The following is a 22774-nucleotide window of genomic DNA, read 5'->3' as shown; positions in this document are numbered from 1 at the left end:
TTTTTATCAAGCCAATGAATTGTGATGCCCATGAATCCTTTGTTGACAGCTGACCAGCAGTCAGCTGTTGTGCATACAAAGTCAAGCTCAGCAAGTTCAGCTTTTAAATTACTGATAACCTCAATTCCTTATTCATTAGTCCCTGCACCTGTCTTCTTGAGGGCACATGTCTGCCTGGTTGCAAACCAGTTACTAGTTTTATGAAGGAGGGTTTTTCAACCTTACTCAGTGGCTGTAAATCTCCAACAATGTAGTCTATTATTAATCTGTCTACCTGTTGCTGGGAGATTATACCCCTGAAGGCAGCAGGCAGTGTGACTTGAGTCGTTTGGGGACTTTGGCTGGGGGTTTTGCCCTTCCCTCTATGACCTTGAAGGGCTTGCATATATGCTTTCACGCTGGACGAATGCTTCAACTCAACGTGTCTTTTCAAATTGGAAAATGAGGTCATTGATGTTCTAACTTGTTTTTTCAGCGCAGGTGGACAAAGCTTGCACAGAAAGGTTAGGTTTTTACCGTCAGAGTCTCTGTGAAACAGTGTGTAAAATGCCCGTAAATTGTCAAAGTTACAGCCAGCATCATCCGTGTTTTCTGTGCCAGCTCCACTGGTGGTTGAGCTTTCCTCCTCTGCGCTTGCCATGGTTACTGCTGCAGCAGTTCGCTTCGCGCTCATGCGTTGCCAAGGCTGTGCCCTTTGAGAAGTGTGTGTGTGCATTATGGGAAACGTAGTGTGAAGCTAAAGACATTAGATTCGACTGTCCTTGGCTTTACACTACGTTACCCAAGATGCACTGCACACAAGCACTGAGCGAGAGTCAGGCTGAGCATTTTATTTTTCGAGCGGAGGAGCCCTTCGCTAGTGCTTGAGTGACAACACAACATGCTGTTTAAATGTGTGAGCCGACCTTGTCACTCGACTCATCAGGTGAAAATAAATCCCGATGTTTAATTGCATTCCAACAGTGAACGACGTCTACGCCGTTCATCACACATAAAATTCACGTTCAAGTTCTTGATTTACTAATAAGTTCAAAGTTCACTGAAATATGAACGTGTTCAATGAACGCGTTCTTTTGAACTCGTTCATGCACAATACTGGCTGGTTGTCACTTGATACCTTTTCAGAACCTGCCTGTGTTTCCACCAGTTTAGAAAATGAACATAGGTGACAGTGACAGTAAAGGTTCATATTGTCACGTTCAAAGCCGGACGGAACGGCGATCGTGCGAGGCGAACGGGCAGGAAGCAGGCGGACAGGCGGAAGTCGGGGTAAACCAGGGATTTAATAAATAAACAGGGAGCAGGAGACATGAAACGCCAACTAACATCAATGACAGACAAAGGACTCAGGTAAGACACGGACTGAAATACACAGGACTGATTGAAAATAATCGGACACAGCTGGGTACAATCATGAAAGAACACGTGGGTAATCAGGGGGCGTAGCACACACGAGGAGCGGACGGGCCGGGCATCACACATATGTATTCCGTTTTGTTGGATTTATTCTTTTCTGTTCCAGAATAAGTTTTATAAGCTGCCAACTGTCCTTTTAACAGTCGCACTATTAAAGATGCCAATAACTGAACTTTGCAATCTGCCTCATGATCTCTTCGCCACTCTAGTGCCATAATATTTTATTTATCAGACCTGTGGCATGGTTTTCATTTACAATGCAAAGTTACTCCGATAATAAGCTGGCTAGTTGTTTTACTGCTGGCACCGGAAATATTAGACAAAACTATATTGGTGATTGACTGAATTATCCAGGTATGCGGATGGTTTGGACACGATGGCCCCTCCCACTTGCACTGATGTTATGAGAACTATTTTTTTTTTGTGGTGGCCTACAGCCTTGTGCCTTTGACCGAATCACAGCCATGATATACCGGAGTATCTTCTTATACATTATGTTATTGCTTAATTATACTGCACTCATAAAGCATTATAAACACAGTTATAAATATTTATAAAAAAGCATAACACATTATATCCACCATTATAACGCTTTATGAATGCTTTATGACACACTCAACTATAAGGCACTATAGATACCTTCATAATGCAATACAAAGCATCCTTAATGCTTATACCGATCATTATAATGCATTATGAAGGTATTTATAGTGCACTAAAGAGAGATTCATACATCATTCATTATGCATAATAAGCATGCCTATAATGTGTTATGCCTTTTGATAAATATTTAAAGCCATGATTACAATGCATAACAATGGATTGTTATTTGTTGTGATTTTTTTTTTAATTACTAACAACATGGCCTTAAGTGTTCCAGAGATTTTATAGTGTTCCGTAATCTGAGCAAATGGAAACATGTAGATGTTGAACAAAGAGGCTCAGTGAGGATTATAATTCTAATTGGTGATCAGTGTTGACACACCACAGCACACAGTGTACAACACCGAAATGTGTCCTCTGCTTTTAACCCATATGTGACATCGTGACATAGCAAGGGGCAGCTAATTCAGCACCCTGAGAGCAGTGTTTTGCTTAGGGTCCCTCAGCGGTGCCTTGCTGGTCGGGGATTCAATCCAACAACCATTAAGCCACCACTGCCCACTGCCAATAACGGACCCTTGAGGAACTCCACATGTAATTTCTGTTCATTCAGATTCATAATTACCCTTCTGACAGAAAGTAGTGCCTGACTTGTAAAAATAATTCAAACCCATTAAATAAGGCGGCTGCTCCACCTCCTTCCCTAAGTGCTCTAGTCTCACTGATAAAGGGCAGGTAGGAGTAGCTGGTTTGATCAGGGCTGCTGCATAGTTTTCATGTGACCCCATTTCAGTTTAACGCATAAAAATCAAGGTTTATCCTGATAATACAATCAGTCATTAATAAAGATTTTCCAACCAAAGGCTTGATATTCAGTAAAGATCAGTTTAATGTATAAAACACATTGTCTGACCCAGTGTGTAGGTGACACACAACTGGAGTCAGATGAGAGAGAGAGTAGCTGTGGGCTTTGATGCACTTTGTTCCCCCTGAAGTCCTTCCCTCACATTTGCCCTTTTTGTGCATTCGCTGACTGTACTTTTTTTCAGATTCATTAATATTGTCCTAAGACGGCACCTGCAGTCTTACCCAATCTGGCTGTGACACTGAACATCTCCTAAGTCTGTGCTTTAGGGCCATGACTTCACACGACACGACTACACTTGCGTGCGTAGTTTACATCTATCTGGAGGATTGAAGGTCATGTCCACCAGGGGGCAGTGCGAGAAAACCATCTTGGTCGGTTCCTTCATTTCCAGTCTCACTTGTGAGCATGTGGTTGTGGCATTAAATGTAGAAGGAGAAGGGAGTCAAGATGGCACTCTATCATACACTGTTTGATTAGAGCTGCAAGCCGACTTGTTTTGTTTACCATGTACTGTGAACTATATGCAGATTTACTACTGTCTGGATTTATCATCCAGTGACGGCAATAACTATACATAGTCATGATGACAGGCTCTGAAAAAAGAAAAAATGATGGAAGAGATTAAACAAGAGATTTTCCAACCAAATGTGTTGGACCTTTTCAAATCAGTCACAGACTGATTTTTGGCTTATTTCTAATGAATTAGGAAATATTTAAACAAACATTATAGCTTCACCATTTTCTGACCACCGAGCCATTGACATCCATATATCCATATTGTCATCGTCTATCCATCTATCCATCCATTTTCCAAACCGCTTGGGTCGCGGGGGGTCCGGAGCCTATCCCAGAAGTGATGGGCACGAGGCAGGGAACAACCCAGGATGGGGGGCCAGCCCATCGCAGGGCACACTCACACACCATTCACTCACACATGCACACCTATGGGCAATTTAGCAACTCTAATTAGGCTCAGCATGTCTTTGGACTGTGGGGGCAAACTGGAGTACCCGGAGGAAACCCCACGACGACATGGGGAGAACATGCAATCTTTGTCATCGTCTACTGGATATAAAATATCTTCAAACGGGATATTAAACAGTTCAATCTTGAGAAATAAAGTAGCTATTTTAAATATAGAATAATTAACTGACTTACACTGGAACAGACCCAATACAGAAAAAAGTATTGCAATAATAACATGATGTAGCAAAATTTGTCAGAAGGTTTAGTAGTGACTTGGCTCGAATCGGAAGAGATGAAGAAAAGAAAATTATAAATGAGATTTACTGCTTTAACCTGCAAACCAGTCAATCGTCTTACTGATACAGAAAATAATGTAGGAGGTGACTTACAGAATAAATTGTATGATTATATATAAACATAAGGCAGAAGGAGCCTTTGTTAGATTGTGGCAAAAATGGCTTGAACAAGGTGAGCAGAACTCAGCCTATTTCTTTAGGCTGGAAAGTCAGCAAGTCAGGAACAACTGCATTATGCGGGTGAGGATTTATGGAAATGCTGCAGATGACATCAAGAAAATAGCCAAATTCTGCACTGAGTTCTTTAATAATTTGTATGTCAGGAGTCTTGATCCAAAATTTTTGATTTCTTCTCAAACATCACGGGAATAACTGATGTGGATCGTGAACTTTGTGACGTCCCAGTTGGTTTAACTGAGATGTGTGCAGCAATAAATTGCTTAAAAAATAATAAATCGCTGGGAACAGACAGTCTAATCCAGAGTCTTTTTTCATCATTGCTGGAGATTTCAATCAGGCAAATCTGAAGCCAGTTTTCCCCAAATTCTTCCAATATATGAACATCCCAGCTAGAGGGAGAATCTGTCTGGACAATGTTTACACAAACGTTTGTGAGGCCTACAAGGCCCCCCCCCCCCCCACCTCGGCTACTCAGACCATGTCACTGTGTTCATGGTTCCTGTGTATAAATCCCTGCTGAAGCACAACAAACCAGTCAGTCAGAGTGTGGCCAGCTGGTGCCGTCTCAGCTCTCCAAGGCTGCTTTGGATCTACTGACTGGGACATTTTTAAGGAGGCTGCTATAAATGGTGACGCCATCAACCTGGAGGAGTATATAAACTCTGTGATCGATGACCACGAGAGCCGACCAAAGGCCCTGGATGATGAGGGAAGTGCTCACATAGCTAAGAATCAGAAATGCAGCTTTCAGATCTAAAGACAAGGCTGCCCTCAGGACGCCCACAGACAACCTGTCCCGAGCTATGAGGATAGCCAATCAGGCACATGCACAGACGATCAATGTACATTTTAAATGCACCAAAGACACACGCCGTATATGGCAGGGAATTCAGCCAATCACGATCTACGAGCCCATCCTACACATCAATGGCGGTGATGTCTCCCTTCCAGATGAGCTAAACAACTGTTTTGTACAGAATAAGCCGACACCCCCCCCCACCCCCCAAGTGAGAAGCTGCTTTGTCTGACCACAGCTGATGTGAGAAGTACTCTATCCAGAGTCAACCCACGCAAGGCAGCAGGAGCTGACAACATACTTGGCTGAGTGCTGAGAGAATGCACTGACCACATGGCTGGGGTCCTCACAGAATGCACCTCTTTAAGCCAGTGGTCTGTCCCAGCATGCTTCAAATTAACCGCCATCATCCCAGTGCTGTAGAAGCCATCAGTGACAGGCCTGAATGACTACTGCCCAGTAGCACTCATGTCAATCATCATGAAGTGCTTGGAAAGGCTGGTCATGGCAGTAATACATAAAGACTAATCTTCCCACCTCTCTAGACCCTCTCTGATCTGCATACCGGTCCAACAGGTCTACTGAGGACACCGTAGCCTCTGCCCATCACCTTTCCCTGACACATCTGGGTAAGAGAGTCACAGATGTCAGGATGTTATTCATAGACTTCAGCTCTACCTTCAACATGTCCCTCAAAAACTGAGGGGGTTAAGCTTGAACACCACTCTCTGCAGCTGGATCTTGGATTTCCTGACAGAGACGCCCCAGTCAGTATGCATGGGCTGCAACACGTCCAACACCATCATCATCAAGTTTGTGGATGATACAACTGTGGTGGGACTGATAAATAGAGAAGATGAATCAGCATACAGAGAAGAGGTGGAAAGTCTGTCCACAAGGTGCAGAGACTACAATCTATCTGTCAACGCTGACAAGGCAAAAGAGATGATTGTGGACTTCAGAAGGACACGTCCTGCCCACACCCCACTCAGCATCAACGGTACTGCTGTGGAGATTGTAAGGAGAACCAAGTTCCTCGGTGTGGACATAACTGAGGAATTTACATGGACAAATAACACCAGCTCCTTATTCAAGAAAGTCCAGCAAAGACTAAACTTCCTGAGGTGGCTGAAATAAGCAAACCTTCCCCTCCCATCCTCACCATGTTCTATAGAGGCACCATCGGCAGTGTTCTGACTAACTGCAGTACCATCTGTTATGGCAGCTGCAACAAATCTGACCACAAGTGCCTGCAGAGAGTAGTGAAGACAGCAGAGAACATTATGGGATGCCTCTCCCTTCCCTACAAGCCGCTTTTTGCAAACGCAGTGTCCGCAAGGCCTGCAGCATTGTGCAGGACCCATCACATCCCTCACATGGTCATTCCACACTCCAGCCACCTGAGAGAAGATACTGCAGCATCAGAGCCGGGTCTGCCAGGCTGCGTGGCAGTTTTTACCCCCAGGCTGTCAGGCTCCTCAACACCATGCTGCCTCCCAGGATCCCTCACTCTGCCTCCTCACTGCCTCAACCCCCCCGTAACCCACAACTAAAGGCCACAGACTGACCCTTAAGCACTGCACTGCACTTAACACTTTGTCACTCTGACATGGGGGCAATAATAAGAATCCCCATTATTCTCTGTCTGCCCCATTATTCTGCTTCTATTCCTATTTTCAGCTGTTAGAAATGTTAGACGTGTTACTGCTGTTACTACTATTATCATACACTGTTTACACTGTGAACTCAGGTTGTTACAGCGTACATGATGGTGAATTCAGGTCTAACTGACTGCAGAAATACATCATATATTTAATATAGTTCTAACAATATTGCACATTGTCCAGTATTGCACATTACTGTATATTGCATAATCTACTCCTCTTCCTCAGTTGCACTGTCCTGTAAGTCCTTTGCACATTGTCTTGTCTTGTTCTCTATATTGGACTAAGTTTATGCTTACACTGTGGGCCCTGAGCTTCGCCATTTCATCTCTCTCTATACTTATATATGGTGCAGATGACAATAAAGTTCAATTTGGCTTTGATCTTGGGGGTTTGTTCACGGTGCAGCAATTTGGAAAAAGAGGGAACTGAGCTGGAAGGTGAAGCTTTTAATTTACCAGTTGATCTACGTTCCTACCCTCACTTATGGTTATGAGCTCTGGGTGATGACCGAATAAATGAGATTGTGAATACTGTATAAGCAGCAGAAATGAGTTTCCTCAGCAGGGTGTCTGGGCTCAGCCTTAGAGAGGGTGAGGAGCTCAGACATCCGGGCTCAAAGTAGAGTCGCTGCTTCTCCGCATTGAAAGGAGTCAGTTGATGGTTCTAGGATACCTCTTGGACGGCGCCCTGGGGAGGTGTTTCAAGGCATGTCCAACCAGGAGGAGGCCTGGGGGCAGACCCAGAGATTATATATTATATATAACCTGAGAGATTATATATAATATATACTACATTATATACCAGCCTAGATGCATCTACGTTGGGAGCGTCGCATTGGCGCGCTGCTGGAGAGAGGTGTGTGTCCAAAGTGGATTAAAAGACGTTCATATAGTGATCTAAAGACAAACTCACTTTTATTAATAGCTGTTGTAGAATCAATATTAAACTCACTATTTTATTTGTGTCCATTGCTTGGTCAAAATATCAGGCGGATCATTGTGAGCAGCAATAAGTAATAAACATAACAATCTCAAATAATGATAGACATTAATTAGCTTTGCACATTAGTTAATTTTGCACATTGCTTACTGAGCAAAATTAGCACAATACGATCATTAATAACATAATCAGTTTACTGAATGTGTCTGGCAGGCTATGGGGTGGACTCTCTATAAAACAAAACAGGTGTTTAGTACCAAATTAGGACCCAATAAACTCATTTTTAATTCTTAATTAAAAATTAAGGATGGCATGGTGGTGCAGTGGTTAGCACTGTTGCCTCACACCGCTGGGACCTGGGTTCAAGTCTCCGCCTGGGTTACATGTGTGTGGAGTTTGCGTGTTCTCCCCATGTCGTCGTGGGGTTTCCTCTGGGTACTCCGGTTTCCCCCCCAGTCCAAAGACATGCTGAGGCTAATTGGACTTGCTAAATTGCCCATTCAGTAGGTGTGCATGTGAGTGTGCCCTGTGATGGGCTGGCCCCCCGTCCTGGGTTGTTCCCTGCCTCGTGCCCATTGCTTCTGGGATAGGCTCCAGACTCCCCGCGACCCAGTAGGATAAGCGGTTTGGAAAATGAATGGATGGATATATATATATATATATACACACACACAAATAGAATATATGTTATATATTAGATAAGTGACAGAAAAATCGATGGATGGATGGAACTGCATGAAAAATAATGCTGCTTATGAAAGTAGGCAAGTAAGAATTTCAGGTTAGAATTTTATTGTACCTTGTACGCATGACACTGCTTTCTAAGAAACTTATACTGCCATTAAATTTTGAAGACACTGTACAAAGAAGGACACAATTGTGTTCGGAATATTTTTTTCTTGTCTGTGAAAATATACAGCTCTTCTGGACACTCATTCTTAAAAAAATCAGATGCTACTTTAATACTATCTGTACCGCTAGTAAAGACAATGTTCCGTGACAAAACGTGACCATACTGCCACGCCAATTTCTGGTAGCACTGCACGTCGCGCATGCGTCTTGTTATCCTCATGTAAGTGCGCAGACGAAGCCGGAATCAACACAGAAAACACATGGCGGCCAGACTGGTACCTCTCCGCGCGCGTATAAGCGGACGTGTTTGTATAGACTTTTATGATGCATTTTACTCCTCCGCGGACGACCGCCTGCCGCACTCCAAATTTGTCTTTAAACGCCAACATAGATGATTTTGATGAGGATTGGGGTAGTTTGCAAACCCTACAGCCAATTTGCAAGGTAATAAAACTGTTACATACATATAAATGCGTATGCATATGTGTGCAGACTTGTCCCAAATTGAAAATCTCACGCCAGCCAGTTGATCAAAGTTGGCAGCCCCGTGAACTGCCGCTCTGAATTTGTAAAACGTAGGGAAACATACACAGACCTCGCGGCTGTGGTACGTGTGCAGGGAATATCAGAATTACTACTAATACTTAAATAGGACACGTGCGCATGTGTAAAGTACACAGCTTGACCAGAGAAATATGAACGTTTCCATGTACGCATACGCGGTGTAATACGCGAGTGCTGCGCTTTGCGGAGAACCAGCCTAGATGCGTCCGCGTTGGGAGCATCGTGTCGGCGCGCTGCTGGAGAGAGGTGTGTGTCCAAAGTGGATTAAAAGTTCATATTGTGACCTAAAGACAAACTCACTTTTAGTGGTAATCTTTGTTGTGTACTTTTATGGTTAATATGTTTGATGAATGCTGTTTGTAATTTTATTTACCTGTAATTAAGCCTATTAGTTTAACACGCGCGTCATTTCGGCGCGTCTTCCCGCCGGCGTCGCGCGGGCGACCAACATTTCCTGAGGTATTTCACATATTTGACTTTTTATATTTTATGTATCGTACAGAATAATAGAGCGCAGGCTAAAGTGCAGTTCGGCCCCAGCGAGTCTCTCAGCGCGGCGTGTCTCACAGCGCAGGGGGCAGCCGGAGCGCCGCAGACTCGGGCGGCTACATGAGTATATTGGGAATAAAATGTGTGTATTGGAGCGAGTTCTGTGTGAGTGAGTGTGTGAGGTGTGACAGTGATAATGATGGAGATGCTGGGCTTCGTCATGGGATTAATGGCTCTTCCTCTTGCCTACAGACTCCTGCCAGCTGACGCTGGACCCCAACACTGCAAACAGAGAAGTGTCTCTGTCAGGGGGGGACAGGAAGGTGACAGGGGGGGGGCAAACTCCCCCGTGTCGCTGTGCATGCTGGGATAGCTCACTGTGTGCTGGAGGAATCATTTTTACCGTATCAGAGTCTCACATGTCGCTGCTTCTCCACGGCAAAAAGGTAAAATCTCTGCTTTATAACCAGTATAACCCTTTTTACTCTGTCTGAAGTGTGATGTATGTTAATAAAACAAGTAATTGGGTTCTGTAAGCTGAACAAACATACAAAATGACTGTTTTGCTCTGACTTATGTTCTATGTTGTCTGTAAATGCACCAAACCTGCCTAAACAAATTCATAGTACATGCAGTTGTACCAATGGAGTGAATTCTGATTCTGAATAAAATAAAATGTAATGAAATCTAAGCCTGATGAGTGGGGGGAGCTTTTCCCCTCCCCTCTATATGTATATTTTATATTTCTGTCTATATATTGTATTTGCTACCTGTACACTGACAATAAAGGCTTCCTATTCTATCCCATTAATGTCCCGGTTCCGCGCTGCCCAGAACGTAACTGAGTAACAGACTTAATCCGCGCTCTCTGCTCACTGAGCGCAGCAGCCTGATATCGCAGCGGCGACGCTTTGGCCAGCAGGGGGCGGCAGACGGCAGACAGTTTATTAACTCAAAACCTACAGCGGTCCTGAGGTAACTTAGTAAAGATAATAACATAATCAAATTAATCATATATTAACTAAGTAAACATAAATAACATAAAATCTTAATAAGTCACGTTAGTACAACAACAACAGAAAGGCACCTGATCATCAATGAAATAGTGTAGGTGATTACCAATTACCAGAAAAAAAACACATAAATCCTGTTTCATTAGGAATCCTGAGATATATACAGTACTGTGCAAAAGTCTTAGGGAGTCATAGGAAATGTTTAAAGCTATTTATCTGGGTAGCAAATTTATATTTTCTCAGTATGAAAAATAAAATTTAATATTAGAACATGTGCAAATTATGAGTAAAACAAAAAAAAAACTAAAAGGAATTTCTTATGTTCTCCAAAAAGTTACTGATATCTTGTTGGATGGCTAGATGAACACCAATATGGTTCCTAAACCTCTCCTCAGGTTCACCTCGGCCATTTCATGTATTTGTTAAATTTCACCATCAGCTCAATTAATTCATGAAACTAGTTTTGAAAAATCACTGAGGTATTGATTAGCTACACACGTGGACAAAATTGTTGGTACCCTTCAGTCAATGAAAGAAAAACTCACAATGGTCACAGAAATAACTTTAATCTGACAAAAGTAATAATAAATAAAAATTCTATGAAATTTAACTAATAAAAGTCAGACATTGATTTTTAACCATGCTTCAACAGAATTAATAAAAAAAAAAACTCATGAGTGTTGCTTGTTGCCCCTCGTTAGTCTTTGCATTTAAGTATCTATTTGTCTCGGCCATTGATGTTAAACCTTCCTGCTGCCTGTGACCTTCCCGGTTGCCAGTCCTCCCATTTGTGATCCCTCACGATCCTCTTTGTTTCCAGTCTCAGCCCATCTAGTTCAGCAAACCCCCTTTTTGTTTTGCTACCAAGGATACAGAGATGAGAGTCTTTTACCAAGCATACAGTGTCCAGAGTGGATGAGCATGACCACAGTGAGAAGAGGATCTGATGGATGGAGGACCTAAGTACCATAATCTTAGTAACGCATGAGCAGAATTGGACCATAAGAGGAACTGGCCGGCTCCATCTCACACATGGTACGTGGGTGTAGAAGTTACTCAAAACCATATGGCTGAAATCCTCCACATGTGCATTTTGAATGTATTGGGCATCATGTCCTGTTTTAACCATGAGAATCCTGTGCGGGGCGGCTCAGTGGGTAACAGGGCTGCCTTGCAGCTGCAGTGTTGAATGTTTCCATCCTTCTCCTACGCTGTCTGTGTGGCGTTTGTTTGCTCTCTTTATCCCACATGGGTTTCTTCCTGCAGCGACTCTGACAGGCATCTGTAAATTGTCCGGACTCCATAACTGTGAGTGTTCCTTGTGATTAAATGGTATTGTATCCATGGTGGACCCCAGCTTTTTGCCCTGCGTTTCCTGTAATTGGCTCTGGGATACCCTTGTGATAAGTGTTTGGAAGATGGATGCGTCTAATCTTAGTACTTACGTGATCTATCCCGTCTCCTCCCAATTGGGCCAGCAGAGCTCACTGCTGACACTCCGTAACTCTCCTAATTCTCCCCAGCTGTATCCCATCGTTGACGTTCTCCACCCTGATCTGTTATCCTCCTACACCCATCTCCCGTCGCTGATTACTGTGTATAAATGTTCCTGCTCTCATGGTTCCTCAGCTCCGTCATCATTCTTCCAAGTGTTGTTTGCTGTATTCCCTTAATAAAGCCTGTGTCTTTCCCAGAGCTACTGCATCTGAGTCGTCCTTAACCCAGATTATATTACTCATCACATAGAATATCCATTTACATTTAACCCCATGGACACTAAGCTTTTCTCCCAGGGGTCTAAGGTGAGTGAGACCAATTGGACCAATTCGTCCAGATAAATACATTTGTAAAAGAAGTAGTGAATACGTTTCCAATCAATTCCTATTACACATTGACGTTATAATCAGAAGCCACATTATGAAATGGAATATATCCAAACAGCATTTTAATCTGACCAGTAGGGCATGCTGTTGTACCACTTGTAGAAACACTTTTGCATTTACCAGACTTGTTTATCCAAAGTGACTTACAGCAGTGGGAAGGGTTATGTTTTATGCATATTCTTGGGGGATTTGAACCCATGACCAATGCATCATAAATGCAACACTCTACTTGTTCAGCTAGAGAATCTCTATGAAAAAAGTCCTAATGACTTGAAGTAATCAGCTCCTAATGCCAGGTAGCTGAAAACACAATGAGGTTCTTCCTCAATGTGATGCTGCCCAACCCAGCAGACGGGAATCTGATGAATCAGACACGCTTGCCAGTGTCCAGTTTAACCTTTTGGGGTCCGTGGACTCGACGGCCAATCAGAGATGGCAGACAGCTGTCCACATGGCCCCGATTGAGCGGTACGTTTGCGTAACCTGCTGGCTGTAAAAGGAGACCATGTGTTTGAATGCTGCATCGCAGGCCTGACACATGAGAAAGACCAGATGCCAGCCACCTCAGACATGTGGATTTTATCTGTGTTCCACAGGCACTTTCATATAAGTGATTTACAGGAACAGCCAGTCTAGTGCAGAGCAGCGCAAACACCCTCATGCATATACTGGTTTTAGCACAGCTTCATTGTAAAGCATATCAGATGGCCTCAGAATCCTGCTCCCTGCTTAATACAAGGTGAATAGGGAGTAGGAACTAGGGGACTAAGGACTATGGGATTAGGGGCCACAGGACTAGGAGACTATGGGACTAAGGGAATAGGGAACCAGGGGAAAAGGGGCTACAGTGTTAGGGACCATGGGACTAAGAAACAAGGAGACTAGGGACTTGTGGATCATGGAAGTGGGGCAAAGGGGAATTGGGCACTATGGACTATGAGACTAAGGTATAGAGGGACCACAAAATTTGAGCACTTAAGACTAGAGGACTGTGGGACTGCAATGCAGCATCTCCGGAAACCTGTTTACTCCTGCTGGGCAGCTTTCATGTGGCACCCCCTGCTGGACAGTGGAGACACTACAGAGGCTGTGTATTGTGTTCAGTCACCTTTTACTGTAAATCACACATGGGTTCACGCTCATTTGTGTCTGCTCTGAATCCCCATGCGCCGAGGTGAAAACTCCATCCACTTTAGGTAATTCAGGGGCCTCTTGCCAAGTTATGTGAGCTTCGTGTCTGATTCTTTGGGCTTCCGTACTGGAAGCAGTCCAGGGTAATTCTGGGAAAGTGTGGAGCTTAGACAAACCAAACTACAGCGTAACATGCTGCCAAGGGGGATTTTAAGATTTTGGTATATTGTGTGGGCATCTTTCTGTTCTTGATATTGATTGATGTATGTAATTATGTAGTATTTTTAATATACGGATAGCGCACTATTGTATACAAAGCGACAAGCCAAGCTTGCAGTTTTGCAGTGTTCATGTGCTGCCACCTTCTGGGAAAACGAAGAACGGATTTTCAGATTAAGATCTAAAAAACTACACATTTACATTTTAGCCCATGTTACACTGGGCTTTTCTCCCAGTGCAGTAAGGTCAGAGAGACCTACCAGAGAGAAATCTACCATAGTTACTGTTGTATATACATTTATACTGACTTACATTTTACTTATTTATCAGAAGCTTTTATCAAAACGACATACAAATGAGGAAGCAGATTGACACTGTACGGTGCTGGGCGTCGCCCCGGTATGCAAAGTGCTTGGAAAGATTAAAAGCGACAAAACATTGTATCAAAGATCGAGTGCAAGTGCATCAATTATTAAAAATAATACTTAAGAATATCAGTAACAGAGCTCAGCACCAGCATGTATGGGCCCTCAGGACCTGTGATGATGAGCACAAAAACACCAACGCAAATCCCCAAACTGCACAATATTGTGTTTTGAGTGAAACCTCAATGAGTCTTTAGGTCCATGATACTGTAACAATTTCGAGGAACTTTGGCTACATGCAATTCCCAAAGCGCACCACTAGATGGCGGCTTCCTACCGTGAGCTGAAACAGCCGCCGTAGGAGTGATGCGCGGCAAGTTTCCCCAGCCGCCAACCGGCGTGCACCGGGGCTGCGTCTGGGTCAGGCTTTTGCCTGCCGCTTTCCTCCAGCTTATTTTCTTGTGTAACTTGGTGCTGGGCTCCTCGCCATATCAACAAACTCAGCCTAGCAAACATTAAGAAATCTGGATGCTATGAAAGGATCGTCTACCATACTCCCATATTCCACTCTGCTTTCATCCGATTGTCTTTGGTTTGTGCTGCTGGGAACCATTATGACTGTCCTTTTATTTTGCTGCAAACGTAATCCTATGATCACATTATATCGCGACGTCCCTTGTCCCCACCCACGTTTTGTTGAAACTGCATGAAGGTCAGACCCACTTTTGTACCGTTTAAAACACGTGTTGATAATTTTTTCTCCTGCAAAAAAGAGCATTTACTTTTATTTTGGAGATATTTTTTTGCAAAGCGACTTACAATTGAGAAAGTGGCGAGTTGAGCAGCAAACTTAGGGCGGTGTGACTAAGCAGGTTTGGACCCACGAAGCTCAAATTCCACAGTCAAACAATTTAAAATTGTTTCTTTGAGAAGGCAGACGCAGGCAGTCACTGGTTCGTTTGGGGTTAAGGGCCTTAGTCACACGAGCATAGTGATATAAGCCACTGAGCCAAACGCCAACCCACAGCACTGACCTCTGGCAGAATTCACCTTTACAAGCATGTTTGGCAAATGCCACTAAGTACAAAACTGATGCACTTTTACATAAATAATTGTACTTATCATCAGGGTTCAAATGTCAGAAGTGCTTCTGCTACTCTTTAGTAAGGTTGCAAATTCCATCTGTCCATCCATCCATCTTCTGTAGCCAGGTATACACACGCACACACACAGAGGCGCACACATGCACGCTAACACGCACACACACACAGAGGCGCACACATGCACGCTAACACGCGCACACACACACAGAGGCGCAAACATGCACGCTAACACGCGCACACACACACACACAGAGGCGCACACATGCACGCTAACACGCGCACACACACACAGACGCACACACACAGAGGCGCACACATGCACGCTAACACGCGCACACACACACACAGACGCACACACGCACGCTAACACGCGCACACACACACACAGACGCACACACGCACGTTAACACGCGCACACACACACAGACGCACACACGTACGCTAACACGCGCACACACACACAGAGGCGCACACATGCACGCTAACACGCGCACACACACACAGACGCACACACACAGAGGCGCACACATGCACACAGACGCACACACGCACGATAACACGCGCACACACACACAGACGCACACACGCACGCTAACACGCGCACACGCACACACGCACGCTAACACGCGCGCACACACACACACAGACGCACACACGCACGCTAACACACGCACACACACACAGAGGCGCACACATGCACGCTAACGTGCACACACACACAGAAGCACACACGCACGCTAACGCGCACACACACACAGACGCACACATACACACAGACGCACACACGCACGCTAACATGCGCACACACACACAGACTCACACACAGATGCTAACATGCACACACACACAGACGCACACACGCACACTAACGCACACACACACACACAGAGGCGCACACACGCACGCTAACGCGCACACACATAAACACACATGCGCACACAAACACGCACGCACACGCGCACGCACACAGAGGTCTGTAATTATATCTTTGTGGGGACTCTCCATTTGTTTCGATCGTGAAAACTCTAATCCCAACAATGACAGTCTACCCAGCCCCAACCTTAACCATAAGTAAGCAAACAAAATACAAGATTTTAGGTATTTTCAGTTTTGTGATTCTATTCACAGATTTTTTTATGAAATTGAGGTTATGTTTCTGGGGTGTGGGGAGTGAAAAATGTCCGTATATGGCAAAAGGTTTTTATCTCATCGTGGGGGACATTTGGTTCCCACAATGTAATACACTGTGTTCACAATTATTAGGCGAGTTGTGTTTTTGGGATTAATTTTAATAATAAACAAATATAGTGTCATCAGTCAGTCCAAAATGTTAATGAACCTGAAGCCTGAATGTTATGCAAAGGAAATGTGTCAACATTATCAGGGGAAAACACGTGTGTGCAGAATTGTTACACAACTATTATTGTGCAGAATTATTACACAACTATTAGTGTGCAGAATTATTACACAACTATTAGTGTGCACAATTATTACACAACTATTAGTGTGCAGAATTATTACACAACTATTAGTGTGCACAATTATTACACAACTGTTAGTGTGCACAATTATTATGCAACTAAATGAAAAACCTACATTTTCCCATCTGCCATGTTTATTATCATCTTTCAAAGTGCGAATAATAAAAAAACATCACATAATTTCCAAATAAACAATTCTGACATGAAATATCAATTAGTGAGCAATATAGCCACCTCCTTACGGACGCAGCAGGAAGTGTGAGTGTCCTGCAGGCTGGAGAGAGAGCTGCTGATGACGCGCTCAGCGGTCCGGACCCTTCAGAAGACTGTGCAGACCGCTGAGTGCATCATCGGCAGCTCCCTCCACAGCCTGCAGGACACTTACACTTCCCGCTGCATCCGTAAGGGCACCAGCATTGTGACTGACCGGTACCATCCAACCCACGAACTGTCTACTACCCCTCTTCCATCCGGAAGAAGATTCTGCAGCATCAGGAGCAGATCTGCACGACTGTGCAATAGCTTCTTCCCCCAAGCAGTCCGGCTGCTGAACAGCAATAAGTCTTCCATTCATGGAATCTGTTATTTTCTTGATCTGTTGACGATAAACTTTTTGTGCAGCAGCAACCACAGCCTCCCAGACACTGTTCAGAGAGCTGTACTGCTTTCCTTCACTGTAAATCTCCCATATAAGCAGGGCCCACAAGTTCTCAATAGGGATTATGTCAGGTGAGGAAGGGAGGCATGTCATTATTTTATCATCCTTAAGGCCTTTACTGGCTAGCCATGCAGTGGAGTACTTCAATGCATGCGATGGAGCATTGTCCTGCGTAAAAATCATGGTCCTCCTGAAAGATGCTGACTTTATCCTGTACCGCTGCTTGAAGAAAGTGTCTTCTAAAAACTGACAGTAGGTTTGGGAGTTGAATTTGAATCCATCTTGGCATTTTCTGGGAAAGTAGAGTGTACCCTTGGGGAGGTGGGCTCCGGCTGGGCTTAAGATACGGTTTCATTAATGAGACTCACATGGTCAGAAGGTTTGAGGTAAACGAGTCTCACTGGCTGTTTCTGAAGGTGGGACCCTCCCCCAATAAAAATCTCACATCTTCCCATTAAAATAATAATTGTAACTCTCCACTATGATTATTCATGTTACAAGGTCCAACTGACAGCACTACTTTGAGGAGAGTTCTTCATCTTCTACCTGTGTGTTGGTAGAATAGTGATTCAGAACATGGGCTTGTGATCTGAAGCAGGCGGGTGTTCGCCGTTGTACCTTTGAGGGAGGTTCCTCACTAAATTAGCCTAGTTGTGGGCATCTCCATCACTGCAGTTTGCGAGGGCTTGGTAATCTAGCCACTTGCAGTTGTTCCCGTTTTAAGGTTCCCTTTTAATAGCGCTTGTAATCAGTCAGTGGATGGCGATTTGGTGGAGTGTCCCGGACCGGCGTGAGCCAGGCAGCCGGCGGGATACTGAGCCACTACAATTGCTGCTGTTTTGTCCTGCTGTGTTTTCTGCTTTTGTTTCGTTTTTTATTTTGTTTTCGGGTTTCCTGTTTAATTAGTATTAAGTATTTATGTGTTTTGTTTAGTTTGTTGTACGTAAACCGTGGGGCGCCGTTGGGGAGGCTTGGTGTTGGGTGGTGAGGATCTGGTTTGGGGGGGGGGTAGGTCCTGGCGATATAGCGCTGTGTGGTCGCTCTGCCTTCTTAGCCCACCCCCCTGGTGTGTGTATCTACGCCATGTGATGTGGTGACCCTGTGGAGTACCTTCTGACAGTGTGTCCCCCCACCCCAAGGTAATAGCTGCCGGGTTTGGGTTTCTTTGTGTGATTGGAGTGTTATTCTAACATGATTTGATTTGTACCATTTGTGGGTAATTTTTAAAGTAATTGCTTTGCTGTTTGGTTTTTCCTTTGGAGTGTTAACTGAACGCAGAATAATAAAGGCAGTGTTCATGGTCTTCACGTCCCCCGGGCGGTGATTATGAATTTGTGTGCTTTTATATCGGAGTGGGCGTAGTCGGCAGGATTTCACCAGTACATGGTGCAGATGTGACTCCCTGATCGCTCCCTGAGGAGGTTAGGTGAGATTTTTTTTTGATTTTTAATTTTTTGGTGTTTAATTTGTCATAGTGGAAAGGCAAAGTAAAACAGCAGCATTAGTTTCCCAGGAGCCGCTACTATTTTGAGTAAATTTTGTTTGCCGGGCTTCGTTTGTGCCGTCTAGTTTTATTGTCCTATTGTCATTATGGACGACGAAGTGCAGCAGCTCAGGAATTTGTTGGGGCAGCTCCAGCCTGATAATGATCGTTTGCACCAGGAATGAGCAGAAGTTCCAGGTCCCTCTACTGCCACCCAATCCTCCCCCGCACCTCCACCTGTTTCGGTCGAGCCTCGTGTCTATACTGAACGTTTTACTTTTATTTCTAGAGACCGGAAGTGTCCAATGTTTGGGGGCAGGTCTGGTGTGAGCTTTGAGGAGTGGGAGGAAGAGGTGCGAGTTTGTATGCGGGCCTGGCTTCTGTCGTCTGCTGATCAAGCATTTTTTCTTTTTGACCATTTAGAAGCAGAAGCTAAGGAGGTGATTAAATATGGCCCTGCTGTTGAACGGGGTGACCCAAACAGGAGATACTGGCACATGGAGAGTCACGTCACCGGTTACAGGGTGGTCCCACACGCAACTACAACCGGATCTTATATACGCACGCTGGCCACAACAATTAATCTATCAATTCAACAAAATCACGATACCTGAAAAGATCGCACATGGAACTCATGTTTTTTTTCATTGGTACATGTCAGGGTCTTATGTTCACCAGAAATGGTTGTCAGTTCAACAAGACATGTATCAGGATGCACCAAGAGAGCTACAGAAAGTCAGTGATACCAGATGGGCATGCAGGTACTATGCATGTAAAAATCTCATGGACAGACTGCCATGAGTATTGCGTGTACTACATGAGATAGATGGAGAGAGCAGTGCGGAGAGATCAGTGGATGCACGGGGCCTGCTTTCACAAGTAGACCTTACCTTTATTGGAATTCTAGCAGTTCTTAGGAAGATTCTTGGGGAAGCCAAATATCTGTCAGACATGCTTCAAGCACCTTCCCTTGATCTAGCTAGAGCTGTGGACCTAATCCAGGCCCTACAGGACACTTTATGGGAGTACAGGGGTGAATCATGTTTTGATCAACCGTGACAAGATACTGTGTACAGCAAAAATGTATAATGTTGTAGTTGAGGCTGTTTTTTTTTTGTGATTATAATTTTATCATTCCGTCAATTTATCAGAAGGCACATACAGGACAGAGATACCACAAGAATAAATGACAAAAAAAGCAGCAAGAGAAAGGAGAAAAAAGAAAAGAAAAAAAGAAAAGGAAACACAGAACAACTTTTCACACTTGACATGTTGGCAGCAAACTCATATAAACTAGACCATTCAAAGAAGCTCTTTAAGAGCAGCAGCCATATTCCTCCAGGTATTTACAGTGATTGCTTTGCCTTGTTAATCTTTGCAGTGGTATACTCTAAATAGACAATGTAATGGAATGAGACAATCCAGAATTGCTTCAGGTTTGTATCAGGGTGTATCCATCGCTGTAGTGTGGTTTTCTTAGCAGCTGTAAAGCCTGCCTTTAACAGTTTTTTATCACGTAATGAGAACTGGTACATCAAGTCATCGTTAAGCAATAGTAAGCAAGGCTCCATGTCAAAGTATAGTCCAGTAAGATCACATTACACACGAGTGACAAGCTTCCATAAATGTTGGGTCACTGGACAGTCCCAGGACATGTAGAAACGTACCGGTAGTGTCAGTGTTGCAAATGCTGCAGTATGGATGGGGAGCAGGTTTGATGAGATACCGTTTGTAGGGTTACAATAGAAAGGATGGATAGTTTTAAAGTGAATACGTACATGACTAAGGTTTTTGGAAGTAAGGCAAAGATTCGACCGCACTGTTTCCCAAACCGGGTGGAATCCTAACCTAGAAAGTTCTAAATCCCATTTTGACAGAATCTTCAAAGGCTTATGAACGTTAAGGAGTAAATTGTTGTAAATGTTTATGACTGTGCCTTTAGATGCCTCGACAGGATCGATCCAGCTAAACATTGGGTGATCATCTAAGACAGAATTCCATGGCACAGCATAGGCCTTCATTGTGGATCGTAGCCTGAGGTCGAAGAAAAATGAGAAGCCAGGCAGACTGTATTCTTTTTGAATGTCCTGGAATGTGCGCACAACATTCGCATCAAACGTATTAGAAAATGTGAAAACCCCCTTGGATGACCAGGGGGGACAAACAAAAGCTTTATAGTCTGACAGAAAGTGGAAATTGTTCCATAAAGGAGATTGCTGACCTATTACTTTTTCGGCGTTGTACCATGCAGCTAAGGTGGATGAAAAGATACAACCAAGTTTGTGCCGTGATTTACGAAGACCTACCCCTGGGAAAGGTAAGTCCTGGAGTCCGTGGGGATGCACTATAGCCGATTCAATACCTCTCCACGACACTACACTGCCTGCGTCTGTCCAAGTGCGCATAGCCCTAATTTGAAATGCCCAATGCTAGAGCTTAAAATCAGGGAGGGCGAGGCCACCGTCTGATTTGGTGCGCTGTAAAACTGAGAAGCGTTTCCTGGGTTGTCTGCCGTTCCAAATAAATTTGGATACAATGGAATTCAAATCGGGGCGGCATGGTGGTGCAGTGGTTAGCACTGTTGCCTCACACCTCTGGGACCCGGGTTCGAGTCTCCGCCTGGGTCACATGTGTGTGGAGTTTGCATGTTCTCCCCATGTCGTCGTGGGGTTTCCTCCGGGTACTCCGGTTTCCCCCCACAGTCCAAAAACATGCTGAGGCTAATTGGAGTCGCTAAATTGCCCATAGGTGTGCATGTGTGAGTGAATGGTGTGTGAGTGTGCCCTGCGATGGGCTGGCCCCCCATCCTGGGTTGTTCCCTGCCTCGTGCCCATTGCTTCCGGGATAGGCTCCGGACCCCCCGCGACCCAATAGGATAAGCGGTTTGGAAAATGGATGGATGGATGGATGGAATTCAAATCTTCAAAATAATTTGGAGGTGGTACACATGGAATCATAAAAGACCAAAAGATCCATCCATCCATCCATTACTGTTTACAGTAACTGGCAGTCATTGGACATAGTGCAATTATTATTATCATCATTATTTGTTATTATTATTATCCATCCATTTTCCAAACCGCTTATCCTACTGGGTCCTGGGGGGTCCGGAGCCTATCCCGGAAGCAATGGGCACGAGGCAGGGAACAACCCAGGATGGGGGGCCAGCCCATCGCAGGGCACACTCACACACCATTCACTCACACATGCACACCTATGGGCAATTTAGCAACTCCAATTAGCCTCAGCATGTTTTTGGACCGTGGGGGGAAACCGGAGTACCCGGAGGAAACCCCACGACGACATGGGGAGAACATGCAAACTCCGCACACATGTGACCCAGGTGGAGACTCGAACCCGGGTCCCAGAGGTGGGAGGCGACAGTGCTAACCACTGCACCACCAGACCAAAAGATAAGTGAGTAAAATATTCATTTTGATTGAACGGCATCTTTAGCTAGATAAAGACGTGGAGACAAAAGGCTGGAGGAGATAAAGACAGCGCAGAAAGAAGACGACGTATGCAGACAAGTGACAAACCACTGTTTCACAGAATGGCCATAGAGATGTAAGTTAGATCCAGACATTAAACCATACTGGCAGCACAGAATGGATTTTCACCTTGCTCACGACCTTCTCATGAAGGGAGAAGGACTTGTGATACCTCCCCCCTTGAGAGCGGATGTTCTTCAGCGTCTGCATGAAGGCTATCAGGGAATTACAAAATGCCGAGCCAGAGCTACACTGTCAGTATGGTGACCCGGTATCACAGCACAGATTAGCCAGATGGTGGACAGCAGGAT

At 44.5% G+C, this 22774-nt stretch overlaps 1 protein-coding gene across 2 annotated transcripts in view; it reads left to right on the top strand.

The window, feature by feature from the left end:
* LOC125727429 (NACHT, LRR and PYD domains-containing protein 3-like) overlaps nucleotides 1–10145 on the top strand; it is a 152300-nt gene extending 142155 nt beyond the window's left edge. For both annotated transcript variants that reach the window (XM_049004134.1, XM_049004127.1), the window contains one exon: nucleotides 9889–10145. In XM_049004134.1, coding sequence (XP_048860091.1) covers nucleotides 9889–10130 — 242 coding nt within the window. In that variant the 3' untranslated portion in view covers nucleotides 10131–10145. The remainder of the gene's footprint in view (nucleotides 1–9888) is intronic.
* The last annotated feature ends 12629 nt before the right edge of the window (nucleotides 10146–22774 follow it).

Source organism: Brienomyrus brachyistius, unplaced genomic scaffold (assembly GCF_023856365.1).
Source record: "Brienomyrus brachyistius isolate T26 unplaced genomic scaffold, BBRACH_0.4 scaffold97, whole genome shotgun sequence".
Classification (NCBI taxonomy): Eukaryota; Metazoa; Chordata; class Actinopteri; order Osteoglossiformes; family Mormyridae; genus Brienomyrus; species Brienomyrus brachyistius.
This window is presented reverse-complemented; position numbering and strand designations above follow the sequence as displayed.